Source organism: Carcharhinus amblyrhynchos, unplaced genomic scaffold, assembly GCF_965287045.1.
Source record: "Carcharhinus amblyrhynchos unplaced genomic scaffold, sCarAmb.v2.hapA scaffold_53, whole genome shotgun sequence".
NCBI classification, from domain to species: Eukaryota; Metazoa; Chordata; class Chondrichthyes; order Carcharhiniformes; family Carcharhinidae; genus Carcharhinus; species Carcharhinus amblyrhynchos.
The window spans coordinates 870,808-892,239 of NW_027649794.1; the positions used below are offsets into that span (position 1 = coordinate 870,808).

The 21,432-nt window shown below is 49.2% G+C and overlaps 1 protein-coding gene across 2 annotated transcripts in view; it reads left to right on the plus strand.

Annotated features, from left to right (window-relative positions):
- Positions 1–1,850: 1,850 nt before the first annotated feature.
- Positions 1,851–21,432, plus strand: part of LOC145337604 (nectin-2-like) — a 67,970-nt gene continuing 48,388 nt past the window's right edge. The window contains exons 1-2 of one of the 2 annotated variants that reach the window (XM_080182396.1): positions 1,851–2,128; positions 19,522–19,872. In XM_080182396.1, the coding sequence (XP_080038522.1) occupies positions 2,074–2,128; positions 19,522–19,872 (406 nt within the window). In that variant the 5' untranslated portion in view covers positions 1,851–2,073. The remainder of the gene's footprint in view (positions 2,129–19,521; positions 19,873–21,432) is intronic. The other variant, XM_080182398.1, reaches the window with a different exon arrangement.

The window sequence follows — 21,432 nt, forward strand, 5'->3', positions numbered from 1 at the left end:
GATCCCACAGTGATAACGGTCAGCTGAGATAGATTTTTCACCCAGGAAGAGGATCAAAGTTTACGGGGAAAGGGCAGGAAAGTGAACGTGAGGAAGGGTCAGATCAGCCATGATCCTATTGAATGGCAGAGGAGGATCGAGGGGCTGAATGGCCTGCTCCTGTTCCTTGCAGAATGATAGAAGCCCGACAGTGCATAAAGACGCCATTCAGCCCATCGAGTCTGCACCGGCCACAATCCCACCCAGGTCCTATCCCCACAACCCCATGTATTTACCCTGCTAATCCTGCTGATTAGCTAAGAGGCAATTTATTATGGCCAATCAACCTAACCCGCACATCTTTGGACTGTGGGAGGAAAGTGGAGCACGCGGAGGAAACCCACACAGACACAGGGAGAATGTGCAAACTCCACACCGACAGTGAAGGAATTGAACCCGGGTCCCTGGCACTGTGAGGCAGCAGTGCTAATCACTGTGCTGCTAAGTTATCACCTGTTTTAAGTGATCTTGAATTCACAAATGAATATTGGCCAGGACACTGGGGTAAACTCCGCTGCCCTTTCTTTGAGATAAGTGGCCTTGGGATCTTTTACATCCATTTCTGAGAGTGGACAGGGCCTCAGTTTAAAATCTGATTGGACAGATCAGCGACAGCACTGACAACGCAGCACGCCCTCTGTACTGCCACTGGGAGTGGCAACCTAACCTTTGGAGCTGGAATGACCGAGACGTCTCGAGTGGACATCCCGTCCACACCAGCTCCTATTTCTCCTGTGACCAAATGTCCAGCAACATATCCAACTGGCAAAAGAAAAGACAATTCACTTCCAGGAAATGAGAAACTTGTCGATCGGAAAGACTCAGGTTGCATTTTGATAGCAACTGTCACATCCTCAGAATGTCACAAGGCAATTCCCAGCCAATGATGTACATCTGTGAAATGTACTTAATGTCGGAATTCCGACACCCAATTTGTGCTCAGCAAGATCCCAGCAGACACCAATAATTTTGTTTTTTGATGTTGGTTGGAGAATCATAGAATCTCGCAGTATAGAAGGAGGGCATTCGGCCCATCAAGCGTACACCGACAACAATCCCATCTAGGCCCTATCCCCGAAACCCCACGCATTTTGATTGCTAATCCCCCAGACACTAAGTGGCAATTATCCAGGACATTAGAGAGAACAATGTGTTCTCCCCCACACCCTGACATACACACACTCACACCGTCACACACAGCTCACTACTTCAGTTCTTTTTCCAACAGCAGCTGTGACCACAGAGAGCAAGATTAACATTACATTGCACAGGAATGGGGTCTCCGACAGTGCGGCACTCCCTCAGCGCTGACCCTCCGACAGTGCGGCACTCCCTCAGCGCTGACCCTCCGACAGTGCGGCACTCCCTCAGCGCTGACCCTCCGACAGTGCGGCACTCCCTCAGCGCTGACCCTCCGACAGTGCGGCACTCCCTCAGCGCTGACCCTCCGACAGTGCGGCACTCCCTCAGTGAGAGTGCCTTTGCGAAAGCAGTACCTTGCTGACAATACTGCAGAGGACGCGCACACCACACAGATCATACCTTAAAAAGGAAACATTCACTCCACAGAACAATGCGTTGGAAGGTTGTCACCATCTGACCTCCAGTCAGAATGTATTTCTGGGCCTCTCTCTTGGTAATTTGCCTTTTTTTAAAAAAAAATTATGTTCTGGTCTGCTTTCAATTTTTACTTTTTGTAAGTAGTTTCAGAAGACTGGGTTAAAGTGTAACAAATTCTATTTAAGGGAGAGTATGTGTGTGTGTGTGTATGTGAGAGAGAGAGCATTCCCTTTTAAAAGAGGAGGCGGTACATAGGGAACCTGATACTGGGAACAGGTTTCTGTTTGTCTTCAGTTTCGAGGAGCCGCTTTAGACCGAGAGAGACAGAGTGACGGGATCAGTTTATTTACAGCGGGGTTGAGAAGAGGTCTCACACGCGCAACCAGAGGAGGACAAAGTTTCTCTCCAGGGCAGATCGTACCCAGACAGTGAAAATAACCAGCTCGCTTTGTCAGTTCCTTGAGGATTTCAGCAATGACTGCACTCCAGTTGCAACTCACCACCATCCTGTTCCTCCATCTCTGGACAGGTAAGCCTCACTCGCCATTACACCAGCAACATTGGAGCTCTCTGGTCACCCCAGATACCAGCTGCCGGGGGTATCATTAAACTCACTTTGACAAGTAAACACTTACAGAGGAAGAAAAATGGCTCCCTGTTTTTTGTGTGTGTGTGTTTGCTCCTGGAAGCCATTGTTAGGTGTGGCTTTTGTACAGGTGCTGTGTGCACTCTTTGCACTGGTGAGATCGTCCTCAGTTTTGGAGGGAGGGGAGTTGGGTTTAGATGTGGTGGTTTCATTTGCTCGTGTGTGTGTGCTCTCCCTCCAGCCTGGAAAGAAATAGTGGAAATCCTCTCTACCTTCCCTGGGAAGGACTGCGCTGAGGCTGAAGTGTAAATTTACACAGGAGTTGGATAGCTGGAGCTCCAATGATTTCCCCCCAGGGAAGAGGCGATGGGTCTTTTTTTTTAAAAAAAAGCACCACTGAAATCATTTGAAAAGTTAACCTGTCCTCCTACAAACATGAGCGGTCGGGGGAGTTGTAAATAAAACGCGTGTTCTGCAAAAAAAACCAAAAGGGTTTTTCTTGTGTGCGCGAGAAAGGGTGTTTTGTGTTGAAGGATCTGATTTCTCATCTCTCAACAATCGTTAGTTGATTTCCAGGAATTGGGGGGGTGGGAGGGTTTGGAAAATTCTAGGGAGTCTCACATTTAAATGGCGAGATAGATTTGTAATCGACTGAACATTGGTCAGGCTGTGTTTGCAGTGTATCTTTAGATGTGGGGCGTTTTAGCTTTTTGGAGAGATTTACAAGGTGAGGGCTTTAGTTCTAGGGGAGAGTGGGTAAACACAATGGTCTATCATTGCTCTCATCCTAACAGAGCAGGAGGTGATGGGAATGGAGATGTTGTGATGTGATTAGGAAAAACAATCTGTACTGACAGACATGAATCCACTCATTGTCCAACGCACACTTGTTTACTCTGGAATAGTGAAGTCTCAGGATAATCATGCTCAGTTTCTGGCACTCTGTAAACTGATATTGTTCCAAAATGTGCTGCTGAAATTCTTTCACTCATCACCACACCCTCCCAATCTCTGTAAGCTCCTGCGGTCCCGACCACCCTCCCTATCTCTGTAACCTCCTCCACTCCTGACCACCCTCCCTATCTCGGTGGCATGGTGGTTAGCACTGATGCTGCACAGCGCCAGGGATCTGAGTTCAATTCCAGCTCCGGATGACTGTCTTGTGTGGAGTCTGCATGGTCTCCCCATGTCTGCATGGGTTTCCTCCAGGAGCTTTGGTTTCTTCCCACAGTCCAAAGATGTGCGGGTTCGGTGGATTGACCATGCTAAATTGTCCCCTAGTGTCAGGGGGACAGCAGGGTAACTGCCTGGGTGGGATTGTGGCCGGTGCAGAGTTGTTGGGCCTCATGACCTCCTTCTGCACTGTAGGGATTCTATGTAACCTCCTCCAGCCCTTACCATCCTCTGTGCTCCTCTAATTCTGGCCTCTTGAGCATTCCCTCGTTCGCCGTTGGCGGCCGTACCGCTGCATTGGGGGGGGGCCTAAACTCTGGAATTCTCTCCTTGAACCTCTCCACCTTGTGTGCGTGCTCTCTCTCTCTCTGTCTTCGAGAAGTGGCAGAAAATCTTTCCTCTTTGACCTCGCCTAATATCACCTACTGAGCGTTTGGTGTTAGATTTTGCGAAGGGCCGTGTGATGTGTTTGTGGTCTGCTTTGCTGCTGAGACTACGTGAGTGCGGACTGTGATCTGAGTGATTGGAGAAGGACTCCTAAGTTGGACGTGGATAAACACGTTGTGAAAAGTCCCTCTGTGAGAAGGGTCGGGATAATGGCGTTAAGGGGAGAGCTGTGTCAGAGAGCGAGCGCAGGTGGGACAGTGGGAAGAATGGGGAAGGGCTGGTCTAAATGGATCATGTGATGTAACATCAATACTATGAAGTATCTTTCCGGAATTGGATGATGAACTAGCCAGAGCAAATCTGGTTCCCGTACCGTCAAGTAATGCAATGATAATGGAACTATTAACTATAATCACTGCAATCAATCTCTACCCATTTTGTCCACAACCGACTTACAGGAACAAGACATAGGAATTCCCCAGTGGTGGTGGTTGTGGGGGTGGGGGGTGGGGAAGCTTTGAAATCCATGGTTTCAAACATCACCTGTTCCCCCTGAACACGTCACCTTCCCTGCACGTCACATCACAGTGACTCAGAGGACTGGATCCCAAGATACTGGTTTCGGAAACTGTCATGTTTGCTTTGCCCTTCCGTCTCACATACCATCAGAGATGTGATTGGCAGCAAGGGAGATTGTGTTAAGAAAGGGCGCGAGAGCCTTGGGCAGTTGAGGAATTCTGACCAGTGCGTGCTTGTGGTAAATGCGATCAGACTGGCAGAGACACAGCGAGGGTGGGGCTGGGTTTGTTTTATGTGTGAGGGCGTGTGCAGGAAGACATTCCACAGGCATTTTTCTTTTCAAAGCTTAGATCGTCTGGGAAGGCGGGCTCAGGATGTTGAATTTGATGATCAAAACGAATGCGGAGCAGGCTCGAAGGGCTGAATGGCCTACTCCTTTTATTTTCTATGTTAATGTGCTTTCAAGAGTCAGTTTTCCTCCGTTGGATAGCAGCACCGGAGGAGGTCCTGTGTTCAAGCCCTACGGGGATTGGAGTGTAAAAGCCCAGGCTAATGAGTGGCAGCACTGAGGGAATGCAACACTGTCGGAGGTGCCCCCACCTCAATGAGAGTTTAAACCCAGGCCCAGTTTGCCATCTCTGATAGCTGGAAGTGATCCCATGGATCAGTTCCCACTGGGGCAACCAGTTGAAATATAAATCTGAAACTGAAAATGGTTCTCAGTGTTGCTGACTGCAAAACTCCCCTTGATTTGTTGTAAAAACCCCCATCTGGTTCACGAATGCCCCTTTCTGGAAGGGAATCTGCCGGCCTTACTCAGTCTGACAGGTAACTCCAGACCCACAGCAATGGGTATTAAATGACCTCGCCACTTGGCCAGCTTCTGGAGGGCAGTTAGGGATGGGTGAAGGATGCCGACCTTTTCACCGATATCCACATCTCATGAAAGGATAAAATGGAAAGGAAAAAAAAAATGAAGTGTTCCTTGGATCTAGACTCCTTCGAGGATGAACATCCTGCCAATTCCTGTCAGGATCGTTTGTACGTTTCCTTAAGAGCAGGGAGGGCGTGCTGTCTAATGTCTTGTATCCAGTGTTGATTGGGGTGGCACACTGGTTAGCACTGCTGCCTCACGGCACCAAGGACCCAGGTTCGATTCTGGCCTTGGGCAACTGTCTGTTTGGAGTTTGCATGTTGTCCCCGTGTCTGCATGGGTTTCCGCTGGGTGCTCCGGCTTCCTCCCACACTCCCAAATTGTGCGGGTTAGAGCGATTTGGCCATGCCGAATTGTCCCTTAGTGTCTCAAGATGTCTGGGTTAGGCAGATTAGCTATAGTAAATGGGTGAGGTTACAGGGATAGGATGGGATGGCCTCTTCTGCACTGTGGGAATTCTGTGATAGCCAATTGACTTCACTTTTTAAAAATAAAAACCACCCGGTCATTATCATGTTGCTGTTCTGTGGGATCTCGCTGTGTGTGGATTGGCTGCTGCATTTCCTGCAGTGCAGCCATGACCAGTCTTACGGGAAGTGCTGTGTTGACTGTAAAATGGTTAAGAGTATGAATATTAAGAGTTGAATATATTTGAGTCACAGGTAGATAGGTTTCTGATAGACAGGGGAATTAAGGGTTATGGGGAGAAAGCGGGAAAGTGGAACTGACCCACTTCAGAGCAGCCATGATCTTATTGAATGGCGGGGCAGGCTCGAAGGGCTGGATGGCCTACTCCTGCTCCTATTTCTTATGTTCTTAAGAGGCAGGGGAATTGCTTTAGAAATGGGCTTCTGTTGGACTACACTTGACCTTTCGTAAGCAACACACAAATTGGTCTCCAATCTGATGGGAGAAATATATGTTCTCGTCTTTGAGGGAATGTTTAGTTTTTCCCACCGATGAGGGAATACCTCCATCACTCCATCTCTCCATCACTCCATCTCACGTGAGAGAGCAGGGAATCTCCTGATATTGTATTAATCAACAGTTCAAAATGTAACACTTCCCCCATTCATGAAGTGAACCTTCGCACTGCAGTTGTAACTCTATTTTTATCAGACTCTAGCCCACGCCAGGCCTGAGGGTTCAGCTTTTGATTGAGCCTTACACACAAACTCCTGATGCTGATCCTTTCATTATCAGACAATGCCTGAAGGGCTCCTGAACAACACCCAAGGTACTTAACAGAAGAGAAATCTAACCATGTTAAAAATAGAAAGATATGACACTCTGTTATAGGCCAGATGTTTATCAATGCTTACTTGACAATCAGCTGACGGTGTGGTTTGAGAAACCACACTCGACAAAACTAGCTGTAGATATTGTTACATCTTGCATTTGCAGAGGACTTCTGTGCTGTTTTTAAAAAAAAAAATCTTCCAGAAGGACTGAACGAAACAAAATATGACCTTGTGCCACAAGGAGATATTAGAACAGGTGACTAAAAGCTTAAGTCAAAGAGAATTGGTTTTAAGGAGCCTCTTAAGGGAAAAGAGGAAGGTGTGGAGAGATTTAGGGAGGTAATTCCTGAGCTTGCGGAGAGAGAGAGATGCAGAGAGATTTAGGGAGGAAATTTCAGAGCTTGGACTGCCTGGGCAGATGAAGGTTGATGGTAAAGCAATGGGAACTGGGGAGGGGGGGGGGGGTGGTGGTGGAAATGTGCAGGAGGCTACATGGCACGGGCTGGGAGGTGATACCACCCATGAACAAATAGCTTTCCAGCTGCCGCTGTCAGGGTTTGAGAGGCCGGAACAGGGCGGAGGCCATTCTGCCCCTCAAGCCTGTTCAGTCAGGCTGTACCGATCAGTGACGATTGGTTCCCTCCCGCAATTGTCTTGCTAAACACGTGCCAATCACTCTGAGAATGGTTGAGGTCAGGGTTCAGGTTCAGAAAGGACCTAATTAATGTCTTGAAACGATGCGGACTCTGCACTGAAAAGGTGGACAAGCCTACATTTTCATAGCACCTTTTGCCACCCTGGAATGTCTCCCGGAATGTTTTGAGGTATGCTGTCACTGTTGTAACACAGAAAATGTGGCGGCCAATTTGTATACAGCCAAATTCCAGAGACAGCCAGGAGTTTAAGGATCAGATTGTCTGCTTTATGTTACTGTTGTTGGCTGAGAGATAAACATCAGGCTCCAGAACAGTGGGGAGAGCTTTCCCCAGTCACCTTCCCAACGGTGCAGAAATCTTTTGCATCCAGCTGGGAGGGTGGGCCTGAGACCTGGGTTTTATGTGAGAAGCACACAGAGCGGTGAGGTTCTCTCGGCCAATGCTTTACTCATTAGGCAGTGCCAACTCCATTTCACATCACCCTGGTTTCAGTGTGTTCTTTTAACTCCTTGTTTCCCAGGCAACAGTGAGAGTGGAGGGGGGGGAGTTGTGAATGTGTGGAGAGGGAGAGGGTGTGTGTGTGTGTGTGTGTGTGTTAATTTAACAAGGGGCAAAGGTGGGGGCGAAAGGGGTGAAGAGGGGTAGGAAGGGGGGGGGTGCAAGAGAGGGAAAGCACTGCCCTGAAACCACCAGGCCCACTCACATCACTTGTGGTCAGAGATCAGTCCAGTCTCTCGCTACAAAGGATGTTGGTTAGCTCGGGGTGACAGCCATCCGATCAGGCAGCGTTCAAAGGAACCGCTGTCTCAGCCACAGGTCAGCCCCTCATTCAGAGCACTATCAAGAGCAGCCCTGAGCTAGAGACAGAACAGCAGAATCCCAGACCCGACTCTGAGTCCATGTGAACTTAAAACCTGATTCTAAATGAGGTGTCAGCAGCTCCAGTGCTGTGGGGTGGTGTCAGGGAGATGGGGTGAGGGGCAGAACAAAAAAGAGAGCGGAGGAGGCAGTAGAGGAAGGTTTTGGTGACACACTGCTGCCTCACAGCACCAGGGACCCGGTTCAGTTCTGAGTCACTGTCTGTGTGGAGTCTGCACATTCTCCCCTTGTCTGCATTGGCCATGCTGAATTGCCCCTAAGTGTCATGGGGATTAGTAGGGTAAATATGTGGGGTTACAAAGTCTGGGTTGGATTGTTGTCAGTGCAGCCTTGATGGGCCGAATGGCCGCCTCCTGCTCTGTAGGATTCTCCGATCCTATTCTCCTGAGAAAGGAAAAAGAGAGGGGAAGTGAGCCAGGCATCTGCTCAAATGTTGAAACAAAAGAGAACAGAATCCCCTTCCATCCAATCAAAGCAAATAGGGGCCTGTAAACAAAATCAAATTTGATGCTGAAGAAAATATAATGTCATCTTGTTAACATACAATGTGTATTGTCCACTCCTTCCCTCACCACCTCCACCCACACCCACCCACACCCGTCTCCCCCAGCTTGTCAAATTAGCAGGTGTGCTCCTCCTAAAATAGTGTTTGTGGATCAGATTCAGCTCTGACTTTGGCCGGGCTCCCAGTTGAAAAATTTGCCCTGTGATTTATTTAGTGGCGACTGCAAAATTATTTACTATAGGGAAATGAAGTTTATTTTTACACAGGCCTTTAAATTAGCTGAGAATTGGGCAGCTTATGGTTGGAGAATGTAGGTTACTAACAACAATCACAATTGTTGGGCAGGTCACAGTTGGACAGCAATATTCCATCTGGTTTTTGGGTGTTTTTGCTTTTGGGATTTGCCAGGATTAGCCTGTTGCGTTGCAGGGTGGTCAGTTACAAGGAGAGAGGTGAGAAACTGAACATCTTATTACCCAGAGTAGGAAATGGTGGTGGCTGCAGGATGTAGAAGTGCTGATTAAATAGGGAAGAACTACAAACATTTGCACTGGTTGGTGACTAACAGCAGATAATTAAACATATTCAGCAGACACGTTCTTGTTTGTCTGGACTTGCATGTTCCAACCCTTCCTATCTCTGTTGCAGCCTTCAGGCCCTACAAACCTCCTATCTCTGTAACATCCTCCAGCCCCTACAACCCTCCCTGTCTCTGTTACTGCCTCCAGCCCCTACAAGCCTCCTTATCTCTGTCACCTCCTCCTCCATCTTGTTTACCTCCAATTTCCATTGCACCCACTCTAAGAGCACATGAATTTGGAGCAGGTGTGGGCCACTAGGCCCCTCGAGCCTGCTGCGCCATGTTTGATATCATTGTAATCTCAATCCCACATTTCTGCTGACCCCCAATAACCACCTCCTTCTCCCTCCTCCTCCTCCTCCTCCTCCTCCTCCTCCCCGCCCCCCCACTGTTAATCAGGAATCTATCTAACTCTACCTTAAAAATATTCAGAAACTCTGCTTTCACTGTTTAGTTTATTTATTAGTGTCACGAGTAGGCTTACATTAACATTGCAATTAAGTTACTGTGAAAATCCCCCAATTGCCACACTCTGGCCCTGTTTGGGTACACTGAGGGAGAATTTAGCATGGCCAATGCACCTAACCCAGCACCTCTTTCAGACTGCGCAAGTTAGGAAGATTGGCCATGCTAAATTGCCCCTTGGTGTCCAGAGATGTGCAGGTTAGGTGGATTGGCCATGGGAGATTGACCATTAGTGTCAGTGGGACTGTCAGGGTAAAGACATGGGGTTATCGGAGATATGGCCTCGGTGGGATTGTGATCGGTGCAGACTCGATCAGCCAAATGGCCTCCTTCTGCACTGTAGGGATTGTATGATTTTTGCAAACAGATGAGGTAAGAACATAACAAGAAATAGGAGCAGGAGTAGGCCATCTAGCCCTTCGAGCCTGCCCCGCCATTCAATAAGACCATGGCTGATGTGAAGTGGATCAGTTCCACTTTCCCACTTTCTCCCCATAACCCTAAATTCCCTTGTCTGTCAAAAACCTATCTGGTAACCCAGCCCATCTTTCAGACTGCCTTTTGAGGAAGAGAGTTCCAGAAACTCGGAGACAAAAAGAATCGTCAACTCTATCTTAAATGAACGACGCTTTATTTTTACGAAGTGACCATTGGCAGCTGTGCCTTTGGCTGTGTGGGCCCTAAACTCTGGAATTCTCTCCCTAAACCTCCCTTTCTTTTGTTGTCGCTCTCTCTCTCTCTCTCTTTACAAGACGCTCTTAAAAACCTACCTCAGTCGTGAGTTTTCAGCTATCTGATCTGAGTGTCAGCTTTGTGAATAATGATCACTTCTGTGTAGATGTGAAAAGCAGTCTGTGAGGCAGTCCAGGTGCCCCCGCAACTTGCCCCCTTCCTTTGACGTGGGGTGAATTGGTCAGAATCCTGTGTTCTGCATTCTTGGGAAAATGACTGTCTCCATTCATGTTGTCACCGCCCTGGAATTCCAGACAATGAATAGTCTCTGGTTTCTTCCCAGCCTTCCCCTCCCCCACTAATTTCTGGGCAGCAAAGATAAGAGAACAGTGAGGAGTGCCCATCTCATCACATTGACTTCAATAGCTCTCTTGCCTTTCATTGTTTGGCATTTGAGAGAACCAGCTGGAATGGGCAGACTCTGGATTGTATTCAGAAGGTTGGCAGATTCACTTAAGGATATAAAACTCTGACGGGGCTTGGAAGAGTATTCTTTCTGAACCCACCCCTCCACTGGCTAGAATTTGATTTATTATTGTCACATGTATTAACATACAGTGAAAAGTATTGTTTCTTGCACGCTATACAGACAAAACTTACTGTTTATAGAGTAGGAAAGGAGAAGGTGTAGAATGTATTGTTACAGTCATAGCTAGGGTGTTGAGTAAGATCAACTCAGTGTGAAGTAGGTCCATTCAAAAGTCTGAGAGCAGCAGGGAAGAAGCTGTTCTTGAGTCGGTGGTACGTGACCTCAGACTTTTGTATCTTTTTCCCGATGGAAGAAGGTGGAAGAGAGAATGTCCGGGGTATGTGTGTTCCTTGATTATGCTGGCTGCTTTTCCAACGCAGCGGGCAATGTGGACAGTGTCAATGGTTGGGAGGCTGGTTTGTGTGAGAGACAGGGCTTCATTCACGACCCTTTGTAGTTTCTTGTGGTCTTGGGCAGAGCAGGAGCCATACCAAGCTGTGATACAACCAGAAAGAATGTTTTCTGTGGTGCATCTGTAAAGGTTGGTGAGAGTCGTAGTGATCACGCCAAATTTCCTTCCTCTCCTGAGAAAGTAGAGGCATTTGTGGGCTTTCTTAACTGGAGCATCAGTATGGAGGGACCAGGACAGGTTGTTGGTGATCTGGACACCTAGAAACTTGAAGCTTTCGACAATTTCTACTTTGTCCCCATTGATGTAGACAGGGACATGTCATCCATGCTGCTTCCTGAAGTCGATGACATTGTTCTGTTGACATTCAGGGATAGATTATTCTTGAACTCAGGGTCACAATCTGAGGCTTAGGTGTTGGCCATTTCAGACTGTGATAAGGAGAAGCTTAAAAGTTATTTTTCAAGTTTTATTATTTTTTTTACAAGTAACACTGCAATGAAGTTACTGTGAAAATCCCCTAGTTGCTACACTTCGGCGCCTGTTCGGGTACACTGAGGGAGCATTTTAGCATAGTCAATGCACCTAACCAGCACGTCTTTCAGACTATGGGAGAAACCACAGCACCTGGAGGAAACCCACACAGACATGGGGAGAACATGCAGACTCGGCACAGACAGTGACCCAAGCTGGGAATTGAACATGGGTCCCTGGTGCTGTAGGCAGCAGTGCTAACCACTGTGCTACTGTGCCACCCCAAATGTGTTCAAAGGAATGTCACTCAGGAGGGTTGTGAATCTTTGGAATCCTTCCCCTGAGAGAGCTGTGGATGTTGAGCCACTGAGTATCATTTGGACAGTCTGGGTACATTAGGAGTAAACATAGTAAGATGTCTCACACAACACCAGGTTGTGAGATAACTACAGGCAGTTACCTGCAGATCCGACCAAAGAACACACCCGTCAACTCAACAGACTGATCAAGGCCTTTTGATCTGGACCTTCAGAGCACCCTCCATGCTCTCATCCCATGTACTCCCCGCATTGGAGATCTATATTGCCTCCCGAAGATACACAAGGCAAACGCACCCGGCCGTCCCATCGTACCGGGCGATGGGAGCCTGTGTGAGAACCTCTCTGGCTACGTCGAGGGCATCCTGAAACCCATTGTACAAAGAACACACAGCTTTTGCTGTGATACTACGGACTTCCTACAGAAACTCATCATATGTGGAACAGTTGAACCAGGGGCACTCCTCGTCACAATGGATGTCACGGCACTCTGCACCAGCAGCCCCCACGAAGGTGGCATTGCTGCAACTGCCTCAGTACTCAACGCCGACAACTGCCAGTCTCCAGATGCAATTTTACAACTCATCTGTTTCATCCTGGACCACAATGTCTTCACCTTCAACAACCAGCTCTTCTTCTAGACACACGGAACAGCCAAGGGGGCCAAATTCGCACCTCAACCTGCCAACATCTTTATGCACAAGTTTGAACAAGACTTCCTCACCACACTGGACCTTCAATTGATGCTATACACTAGATAAGAACATAAGAAATAGGAGCAGGAGTAGGCCATCTAGCCCTTTGAGCCTGCCCCACCATTCAATAAGATCATGGCTGATCTGTCGTGGTTCAGTTCCACTTTCCCGCCCTCTCCCCATAACCCTTAATCCCCTTGCTTATCAAAAACCCATCAACCCGCGTCTTAAAAATATTTAGTGAGGCAGCCTCCACCACTTCAACGGGCAGAGAATTCCAGAGATTCACCACCCTTTGAGTGAAGAAGTTCCTCCTCAACTCCGTTCTAAACCGCCCCCCCTTTATCTTGAGGCTGTGCCCTCTAGTCCTACTGTCTTTTCTGAGCGGGAAGAGTCTCTCCACCTCTATCCTATCCATCCCATTCATCATCTTATACGTCTCAATGAGATCTCCCCTCATTCTTCTAAACTCTAACGAGTAGATACATCAATGACATTTTCTTCCTTTGGACTCGGGGTGAATAATCACTGAACCAACTATATGATGACATTAACAAGTTCCATCCCACCATCAACCTCACTATGGAGTATACTCCGGAATCGGTCGTATTCTTGGACACGTGCATCTCCATCAAGTACGGTCACCTCTGCACCTCACTGTACCGCAAGCCCATGGATAACCTCATGATGCTCCACTTCTCCAGCTTCCACCCTAAACACGTTAAAGAAACCATCCCCTACGGACAAGCCCTCCCTACACACAGGATCTGCTCAGATGAGGAGGATCGCAACAGACACCTCCAGATGCTGAAAGATGTCCTCATAAGAACAGAATATGGCATTCGACTCATCGATCGACAGTTGTAATGCGCCGCACTGACCACCTCATAAGACAAACACGGGACACGGTGGACAGAGTACCCTCCATCGTCCAGTACTTCCCCAGTGCAAAAGCTACGACAAGTTCTCTGGAGCCTTCAACATGTCATTGAGAACAAACATTTTGCCAAGGCCATCCCCACACCCCCACTTCTTGCCTTAAAACAACCGCATAATCTCAAGCAGATCATTGTCTGCAGCAAACAACCCAGCCTTCAGGTGAACAGTGACCACAACACCACACAACCCTGCCACAGCAATCTCTTCAAGACATGCCGGATCATCGACACGGATGCCATCATCTCACGTGAGAAGACCATCCACCAAGTATACGGCACATACTCTTGCAACTCGGCCAACGTTGTCTACCTGATACGCTGCAGAATGGATGTCCTGAGGCACGGTACGTTGGGGAGACCATGCAGACGCTACGAACAATGGATGGATGAACAGTGCTCGGCAATCACCAGGCAGGACTGTTCTCTTCCTGTTGGCGAACACTTCAGCGGCCACGAGCATTCGGCCTCTGACCTTCGGGTAAGCATTCTCCAAGGCGGCCTTCACAACACATGACAGCGCAGAATCGCTGAGCAGAAACCAGTAGGCAAGTTCCGCACATATGAGGACGGCCTCAACCGGGATCTTGGGTTCATGTCACGCTATCTGTAACCCCCATGACTTGCCTGGGCTTGCAAAATCTCACTAACTGTCTGGCTGAAGATAATACACATCTCTTTAACCTGTGCTTAACACTGTCTCCACTCACATTGTCTGTACCTTTTTAAGACTTGATTATCTGTAAAGACTCGCATTCCAACCATTATTTTGTAAATTGAGTTTGTGTTGTTACATGCCCTGTTTGTGAACAGAACTCCTGCTTACCTGACAAAGGGGCAGCCCTCCGAAAGCTAGTGGCTTTTGCTACCAAATAAACCTGCTGGACTTTAACCTGGTGTAGTGAGACTTCTGACTGTGTTTTCCCCCAGTCCAGTGCTGGCATCTCCGCACCTACACTAGGAGTGGCAAGGTGGAAGTGGAGACCATGGTGGGGTGGGGGAAGGGAGGGGAAGCAGGACAGCACAGTGGTTAGCGCTGCTGCCTCACAGTGTTAAGGACCTGGGTTTGATTCCCGGCTTGGGTCACTGTCTGTATGGAGTCTGCACATTCTCTCCGTGTCTGTGTGGGTTTCCTCCGGGTGCTCCGGTTTCCCCCCTCGGTCTGTAAGACATGCTGGTTAGGTGCATTGGTGCTAAATTCTCCCTCAGCGTACCCAAACTGGAGTGTGATGACTGGGGAACTTCCACAGTAACTTCACTGCAGTGTTAATGTAAACCTACTTGTGACACTGGTAAATAAACTTGCAGTGGACAGGAAGCTGGGGTATCAGATTCTCCCCAGTTCTCACTGAGGGAGATTCCTCAGGATGGTGATGGTTTGTGGTGTAAGAGGAAGTAATTTCTTCTCGAGAATGAAATGCTGGATCGAAACCTTTTTTAGTGGCTTGTGGCTGTTCTGTTAACTTCCTCTTTTTCCCCCCCTCCTCCCTGAATGCTGCTTACAGAATAATGTTACCATTGTTCCCGGGTTACCCTCAGCGGTAGGTCTCCTTTGCCAGACTCATGCTGAAGGGGAGGGGCTCTAACCATTAGAAATTGAGGAAAACTAAAATGAGGGGAGGTTATGGGTGTCCCTCCCTCCCTCCCTTCCTGCCTTCTTTCTCTCTGTCTTTAGCCTCCCAATCAGACAGTCAAGAGACCATGGTTGAGCCTGGCACCCAATATTGAGGGGCGGAGAAGGTTGTGGGGGGGGGGGAGGTTTGTGAGTGGGGTCAGTTCCCTGCCATGTGGGGGCTCGGTGCCACGCGGGGGGCCTCACTGCCACAGACGGCTGCAAGCCTCTGGATGAGCCGTTAACCCGAGCCTCCCGTCCACCCCTGTCGAGCGAATGTGAAAGATTTCACTGTTGACAACAGAGCTGAGGGGTATTTCTTAGAGTGTCTGGTGGAGATGTATCCTCCAGCATCGCACAAACCAACTAATGTTTTCATTGGAATGCTGTATTTCCTAAGTTACAACAGTAAATACGCCTTAAAACACTCTGCCAAAAATCCAGCTTTGTGAAAAGTCTCTCTCTCTTTCTCTCTCTCTCTCCTCTCTCTCTCTCTCTCTCTCTCTCTCTCTCTCTCCTCTTTCTCTCTCTCTCTCCTCTCTCCTCTTTCTCTCTCTCTCTCCTCTCTCTCTCTCTCTCTCTCTCCTCTCTCCTCTTTCTCTCTCTCTCTCCTCTCTCTCTCTCTCTCTCTCTCTCTCCTCTCTCTCTCTCCTCTCTCCTCCTCTCTCTCTCTCTCTCCCCTCTCTCTCTCTCTCTCTCTGCCCTCTCTCTCTCTCTGCCCCCCCCCCCACTTTGTCCCTGTGTCCATCTTTCTCCTCTCTCTCTCTTCCCCCTTTGTATGTTCATCTCTCTCTCTCTCTCTCCCCCTCACAATCTCTCTCTCACTGTCTCTCCCTTTTTCTGTGTGTCACTGTCCCTGTTTTTCTCTCGCACTCTCCCCCTGCCTTTCTCTGTGTCTCTGTCTGCCCAATTCTCTGGTTCAAAGTTCCTTCAGATCATTGCAACTTACCATGATGTTTTACTGGAGCAGAGCAAAGTTCAGCAGCAATGAGATGTACAATTTTTAACCAGCTCTCCGCACAAGAGCGAAGGATTCCGGTTCTTTCCAAACGAACTATGTAAATAGACAAGGGTCAGAGGGAGTGGAGTCGTCATGTCACCGTTAACCACCATATCTGGTGAACTCCAATCAATATCAGGGTGAAGGGGGCACAGCCAATCGACAGAGCTCGGAGGGAAGAATTCCAGCTTGCTTGGTCATAGGATCTCTACAGTGCAGAAAGAGGCCATTTGGCCCGTCAAGTCTGCACCAACTCTCTGACAGAGGACCCCACTCCAGTCCAATCCTCATAGCTCCACACATTTACCTCATTTATCCCCCTCACCTACAGATCTTTGCACTGTGGAAACACGAGGAGAACGTGCAAACTCTGCACACACTGACCTAAGGCCAGAGTTGAACCCAGGTCCCTGGTGCTGTGGGGCAGCAGTGCTAACCGCTGTGCCCTGTTTTGTAATGCGGATGTTGTTGGCTGGGCCTGCATTTGTTATCCATCCCCTAATTGCCCTTGAGCAGAGTGGTTGGCTGGGCCATTTCACTGGGCGTGTGAGAATCAGCCACGTTGTGCTGTGGGCTCAGAGTCACATGTAGGCCAGACTGGGTAAGGATGGCAGATTTCCTCCCCTGAATGGTGTTTGTGACAATTGCTGCTTCTGAGGCCACTGCTGCAGGGTTGAGCTTTCTACTGCAGAGTTCACTGACTGAACTCAGATAAGGTGTAAGCCACGTTGTTTTGGAGTGTGTTTGTGAGCGAGTGTCGGAGCAGAAGTGAAAGTTGGCTTTCTGTGAAACTGGGGCCGTAGAGTTTGAAGCTGTGGTTACTGTCTGAGAACTGAGGGGTTCAGTGTTTATCCTGAGTGTAATGCTCCCACGACTAGTCCAGTGCTCCAGGTGCCTGAGACTCAAATCCTCAGAGAACATGCATTCAAATCCCGCCAGTCTGAAAATGCGGATGGAGTTTGCAAGCGGATCTGGGAACTTGCTGGTATCGACTAAAAGTATCTGCCAATCTGTGTCCATTTTTGTCACTTCTGAAAAATAAAACAACCTTGTTTTGTGCAGATCCTCTTTTTATGTGTGTGTTAGGGAGGAAAGTTTAAAAGTTTATTTATCAGTGTCTCAATTAGGCTTACAATACACACTGCAATGAAGTTACAGCGAGAATCCCCCAGTTGCCACGCTCCGGCACCTGTTCGGGTACACCGAGGGAGAATTCAGCATGGCCAATGCACCTAACCAGCGCGTCTTTTGGACCGTGGGAGGAAAGATAGTTAGGAACTTTTTCCTCCAGGGTGGAAGAGTCAATTATTAGGGGGCATAGGTTTAGGTGCAAGGGGTGCAAGGTTTAAAGGAGATGTATGAGGCAAGTGTTTTACACAGAGGATGGTGGGTGCCTGGAACTCGCTGCCGGGGGACTCAGTGGAAGTAGTGGTGACTTTTTTAAGGGGCATCTGGTAGGAATAGAAGGAAATGGTGCCCGGTAGGATATGGGGCTTTAGTTCAGTCGGGCTGCATGGTCAGTGCAAGCGCGAGGGCGGAGGGCCTGTTCCTGTGCTGTAATTTTCTTTGTTCTTTGAAACCGGAGCACCCGGGGGAAACCCACGCAGACACTGGGAGATCGTGGGTTCAGTAGTGGGGTCACTCTCTGCACCCAAGTCCCTGGCGCTGAGAGGCAGCGGTGCTGACCACCGCGCCACCACAAATGTCAATTCAACAATGCTTCTGATGTAAACCTGACACTGGCCTCAGGTGATAGAGATGCCAGAGGAGCTGGAATTCAGCAGGGCCTGCGTCCACAGCAGCAGGGCCCCTACTCCTGAGGTGTAAACACTTCCAGTGAATGAATCTAGTTAATTCTGACACAGTCAGAGAAACATCACTCAGCTGGAAGCCAGCACGAGTATAGGGCAGCCGGCCAAACCACACACCTTCCCCTCCACTCACACCTCCTTTCTCAGTACTCTCTCTCTCTCTCTCTCTCTCTCTCTCTGGATAAATCTCTGTCAAAGGGGATTTTGTGTTGAGTTGCTGAGCTGTTGTCGGAACAGGGGCTGTAATTGGCCAGTCTTTCAATGAGAGCTGCATTTTTACACTGAATATTTCTGTCGTCATGGGAACTTGTCAATCGCAGTATTTGAGCGGTGGCCTTCTCAGCCCTGCCACCACAAGTTTATTTTTAAATCTCCTGTGCTCGACAGACCGGGCAGGGGGCCGGGGGTGGGGGAGCAGGTCTCGTATCGATTTTGGTCATCCGCTGTAACCTCTGAAAACTCCATTTCATTTCCCCTCTGTTGTCCTGGTGACTTGAACTTGACCTGTTCCCCAGCTACACAGTGGGAGGAGGAAAGGGGGGTTCGAGGTTCTGTATTTCAGTACTTGGGGGGCACTGTGCTGTCAGTGGGGTCAATATTTCAGTTCTGGCATGGGCAGAGAGTGCTGTATTAGTGGATGGTCAGTACAGTGGCCTGCTGGATGTACTGTGCTGTCGGGGGTGTCGGTGCCTGGGGTAGGGGTGCCACACTGTCGGGGGGGGGGGAGGGGGCGGGGGTGACAATGCCTGGGGATACAGGAGCCGCACTGTTGGAAGTGTCGTTGTCTGGGGTAGGGTTGACGCACTGTCAGCAGGTGTCGGTGCCCATGGGAAGGGGTGCCACACTATCGGGAGTGGGGGGGGGAGGTTTCTGTCCCTGGGGAAGGGGTGCCGCACTGTCGGGGGGGTGTCCATCTCCGCGGGTGGGGGGCCGCACTGTCGGCGGGGTGTCCCATACTGGAGCAGTGGCTACACTTCACATGATAGTCATTTGACTGTGAGAAGTGTGGGTTCCTTAAGCTGTAAATGGTGAAGCATTTAAGATGATTAAAGGGTGCGGCAGGGTCAATAGAGCGGAAACGATTTCCTCTGGTTTGAAATTGGGGGGGGGGGGGGGGGTTGCGAGGAGGGTGGTGCAGGGGTGCGTTGGTGTGGGGAGGGTGGGGTGCAAGGCCTGAGAAAGGGACAAAACCTTAAATTGGAGGCAGGCTGTTGAGAGTTAATGGGAGGGAATGCTTCCCCCTGTAAAGGAGAACGGATATCTGGAAACTCCCACTTCCCAGCACATGGAAAGGCTTGGTGTTGGCATGGGAGTGCATTGCGAATTTTGACTACTGGAATTGTTGGGCAGGATTATTCTGGAATAGCGGAGCCAAGGCTGGAGAAGGGATTTCAGATCCTGATCATCTATAGTCTAACTGAACGATGGGCTGAATGGCCTCTTTGCTATTCCTAGTTGTGTACAATTGTATTGCGATTGATCAAATTATTGATGCTGACACTCTTTTTTTCTCTCTTTTCCTCCCCGCCCCCCCGCTCCGCAGTTTGTAATGCTCAGAATGTGAAAGTGGAACCCCATGTTTTTGGTTACGTGGGCAGCGAGGCTTTACTCCGATGCCAGTTTGTGGACCCGGATAAGAGCCTCCAGGTCACACAGGTCACCTGGATGAAGGACCCCACCGGCGCCAAGATTAACCTGGCCGTGTACAACCCCGAATTGGGCACCCATTATCCCACCGACACCGGGATGCGGATCGAGTTCCGTAACCCCACCAGCACGGACGCGACATTGATCATCAAGCGCCTGGAAATGGCTGATGACGGGGTTTACAGCTGTGAGTTTGCCACGTATCCCGACGGCAACCAGGAGGCCACCACCAACCTGACCATCCTAGGTAAGGCGAATCAGCCGCCCTCTCTGTTGTTCAGTCTCTCGGAGGTTCTGCATTAGATATGGTTAAACACAAAATGTTTATCGATAAGGCAACCATATGTACGTCTGGCCCAAGCTCTGAGCTCACTCCATGTTGCCTTCCGCACAGGTCTCTGTCCAATACTGGACTGTCTCTCAACTCTGGGCATGTGTCTCTTTATAGCACACTGTTGCCAGTGGTACCGGATTTAATCCCATGTTATCCCTTTCTGGAACAAAGAAAATACCAGCACAGGAACAGGCCCTTCAGCCCTCCAAACCTGCACCGACCATGCTGCCCAATTGAACTAAAACCCCCTACCCTTCCACCCCGGGAAAAACCTTCTGACTATCCACTCTGTCCATGCCCCTCATAACCTTGTAGACTTCTATCAGGTCGCCCCTCAACCTCCGTCATTCCAGTGAGAACAAACCAAGTTTCTCCACCTCTCCTCACAGTAACGCCCTCCATACCAGGCAGCATCCTGGCAAATCTTCTCTGTACCCTCTCCAAAGCCTCCACATCCTTCTGGTAGTATGGCGACCAGAATTGAACACTATCTTCCACGTGTAGCCTAACTAAGGTTCCATAAAACTGCAATGTGACTTGCCAATTTTTAAACTCAGTGCCTCGGCCAACGAAGGCAAGTATGCCGTACGCCTTCTTGACTACCTTGTCCACCTGTGTTGCCACTTTCAGTGACTTGTTACTTGTAAAACCAGATTCCTTTGCCAATCAATATTCTTAAGGGTTCTGCCATTTACTATATATTTCTTATTCTATGCCAGGTACCTGCATACTACACCCATTTCCCCCCCGCCCCTGCAATCTTTACTTCACGTATTTACATGCTGGCTTCCACACACGTCTCTGTCCAGTCCAGGACTGTTCTCTCTACTCTACCCTGTCTCTTTACATCACACTGGCAGTGGTACTGTAATTGGTCCCCTGTTGGCCAAATCTCCCATATTTACAGCACAATCGTGTTTACTCGGTGTACTTGCATTACTATTGTGCTATTCTTTCCTCTCCTCTTTCTACACCCCCTCGCCTTGCAAATCATCCAGCTTCTGTGTAGACAAATTTAGGCAATCTGATGGCTTGATGATTCTTCCAGATCTTGTTCTTTTCCTAATCCTCTCTTTGGAGTTGGAACTGCTCCTTGCCAGCTCTCCATCTGGTCTGCTCAAGGGCCAGTGACATGTTGCCTTTGGTTTTGGAGGGGAGGCAAGGTCAGCAGATACCTGGGAACGCCACCTCTGGGAGGTTTCCACATCCAGACGTGGAAATATCTCAGCCATTCCTTCACTGCTGTTTGGTCAAAATCCTGGAATTCCCCACTGGCACTGGCACAGGCACTGCCTCCTCACAGCACCAGGGACCTGGGTTTAATTCCCGGCTTGGGTCGCTGCCTGTGCTGAGTCTGTGCCGGTTTTCTCCCACAGACTGAAAGATGTGCTGGTAGAGTGCGTTGGCCATGCTGAATTCTCCCGCGGTGTACCCGAACAGGCGCCAGAGTGTGGCGACTGAGGGATTTTCACA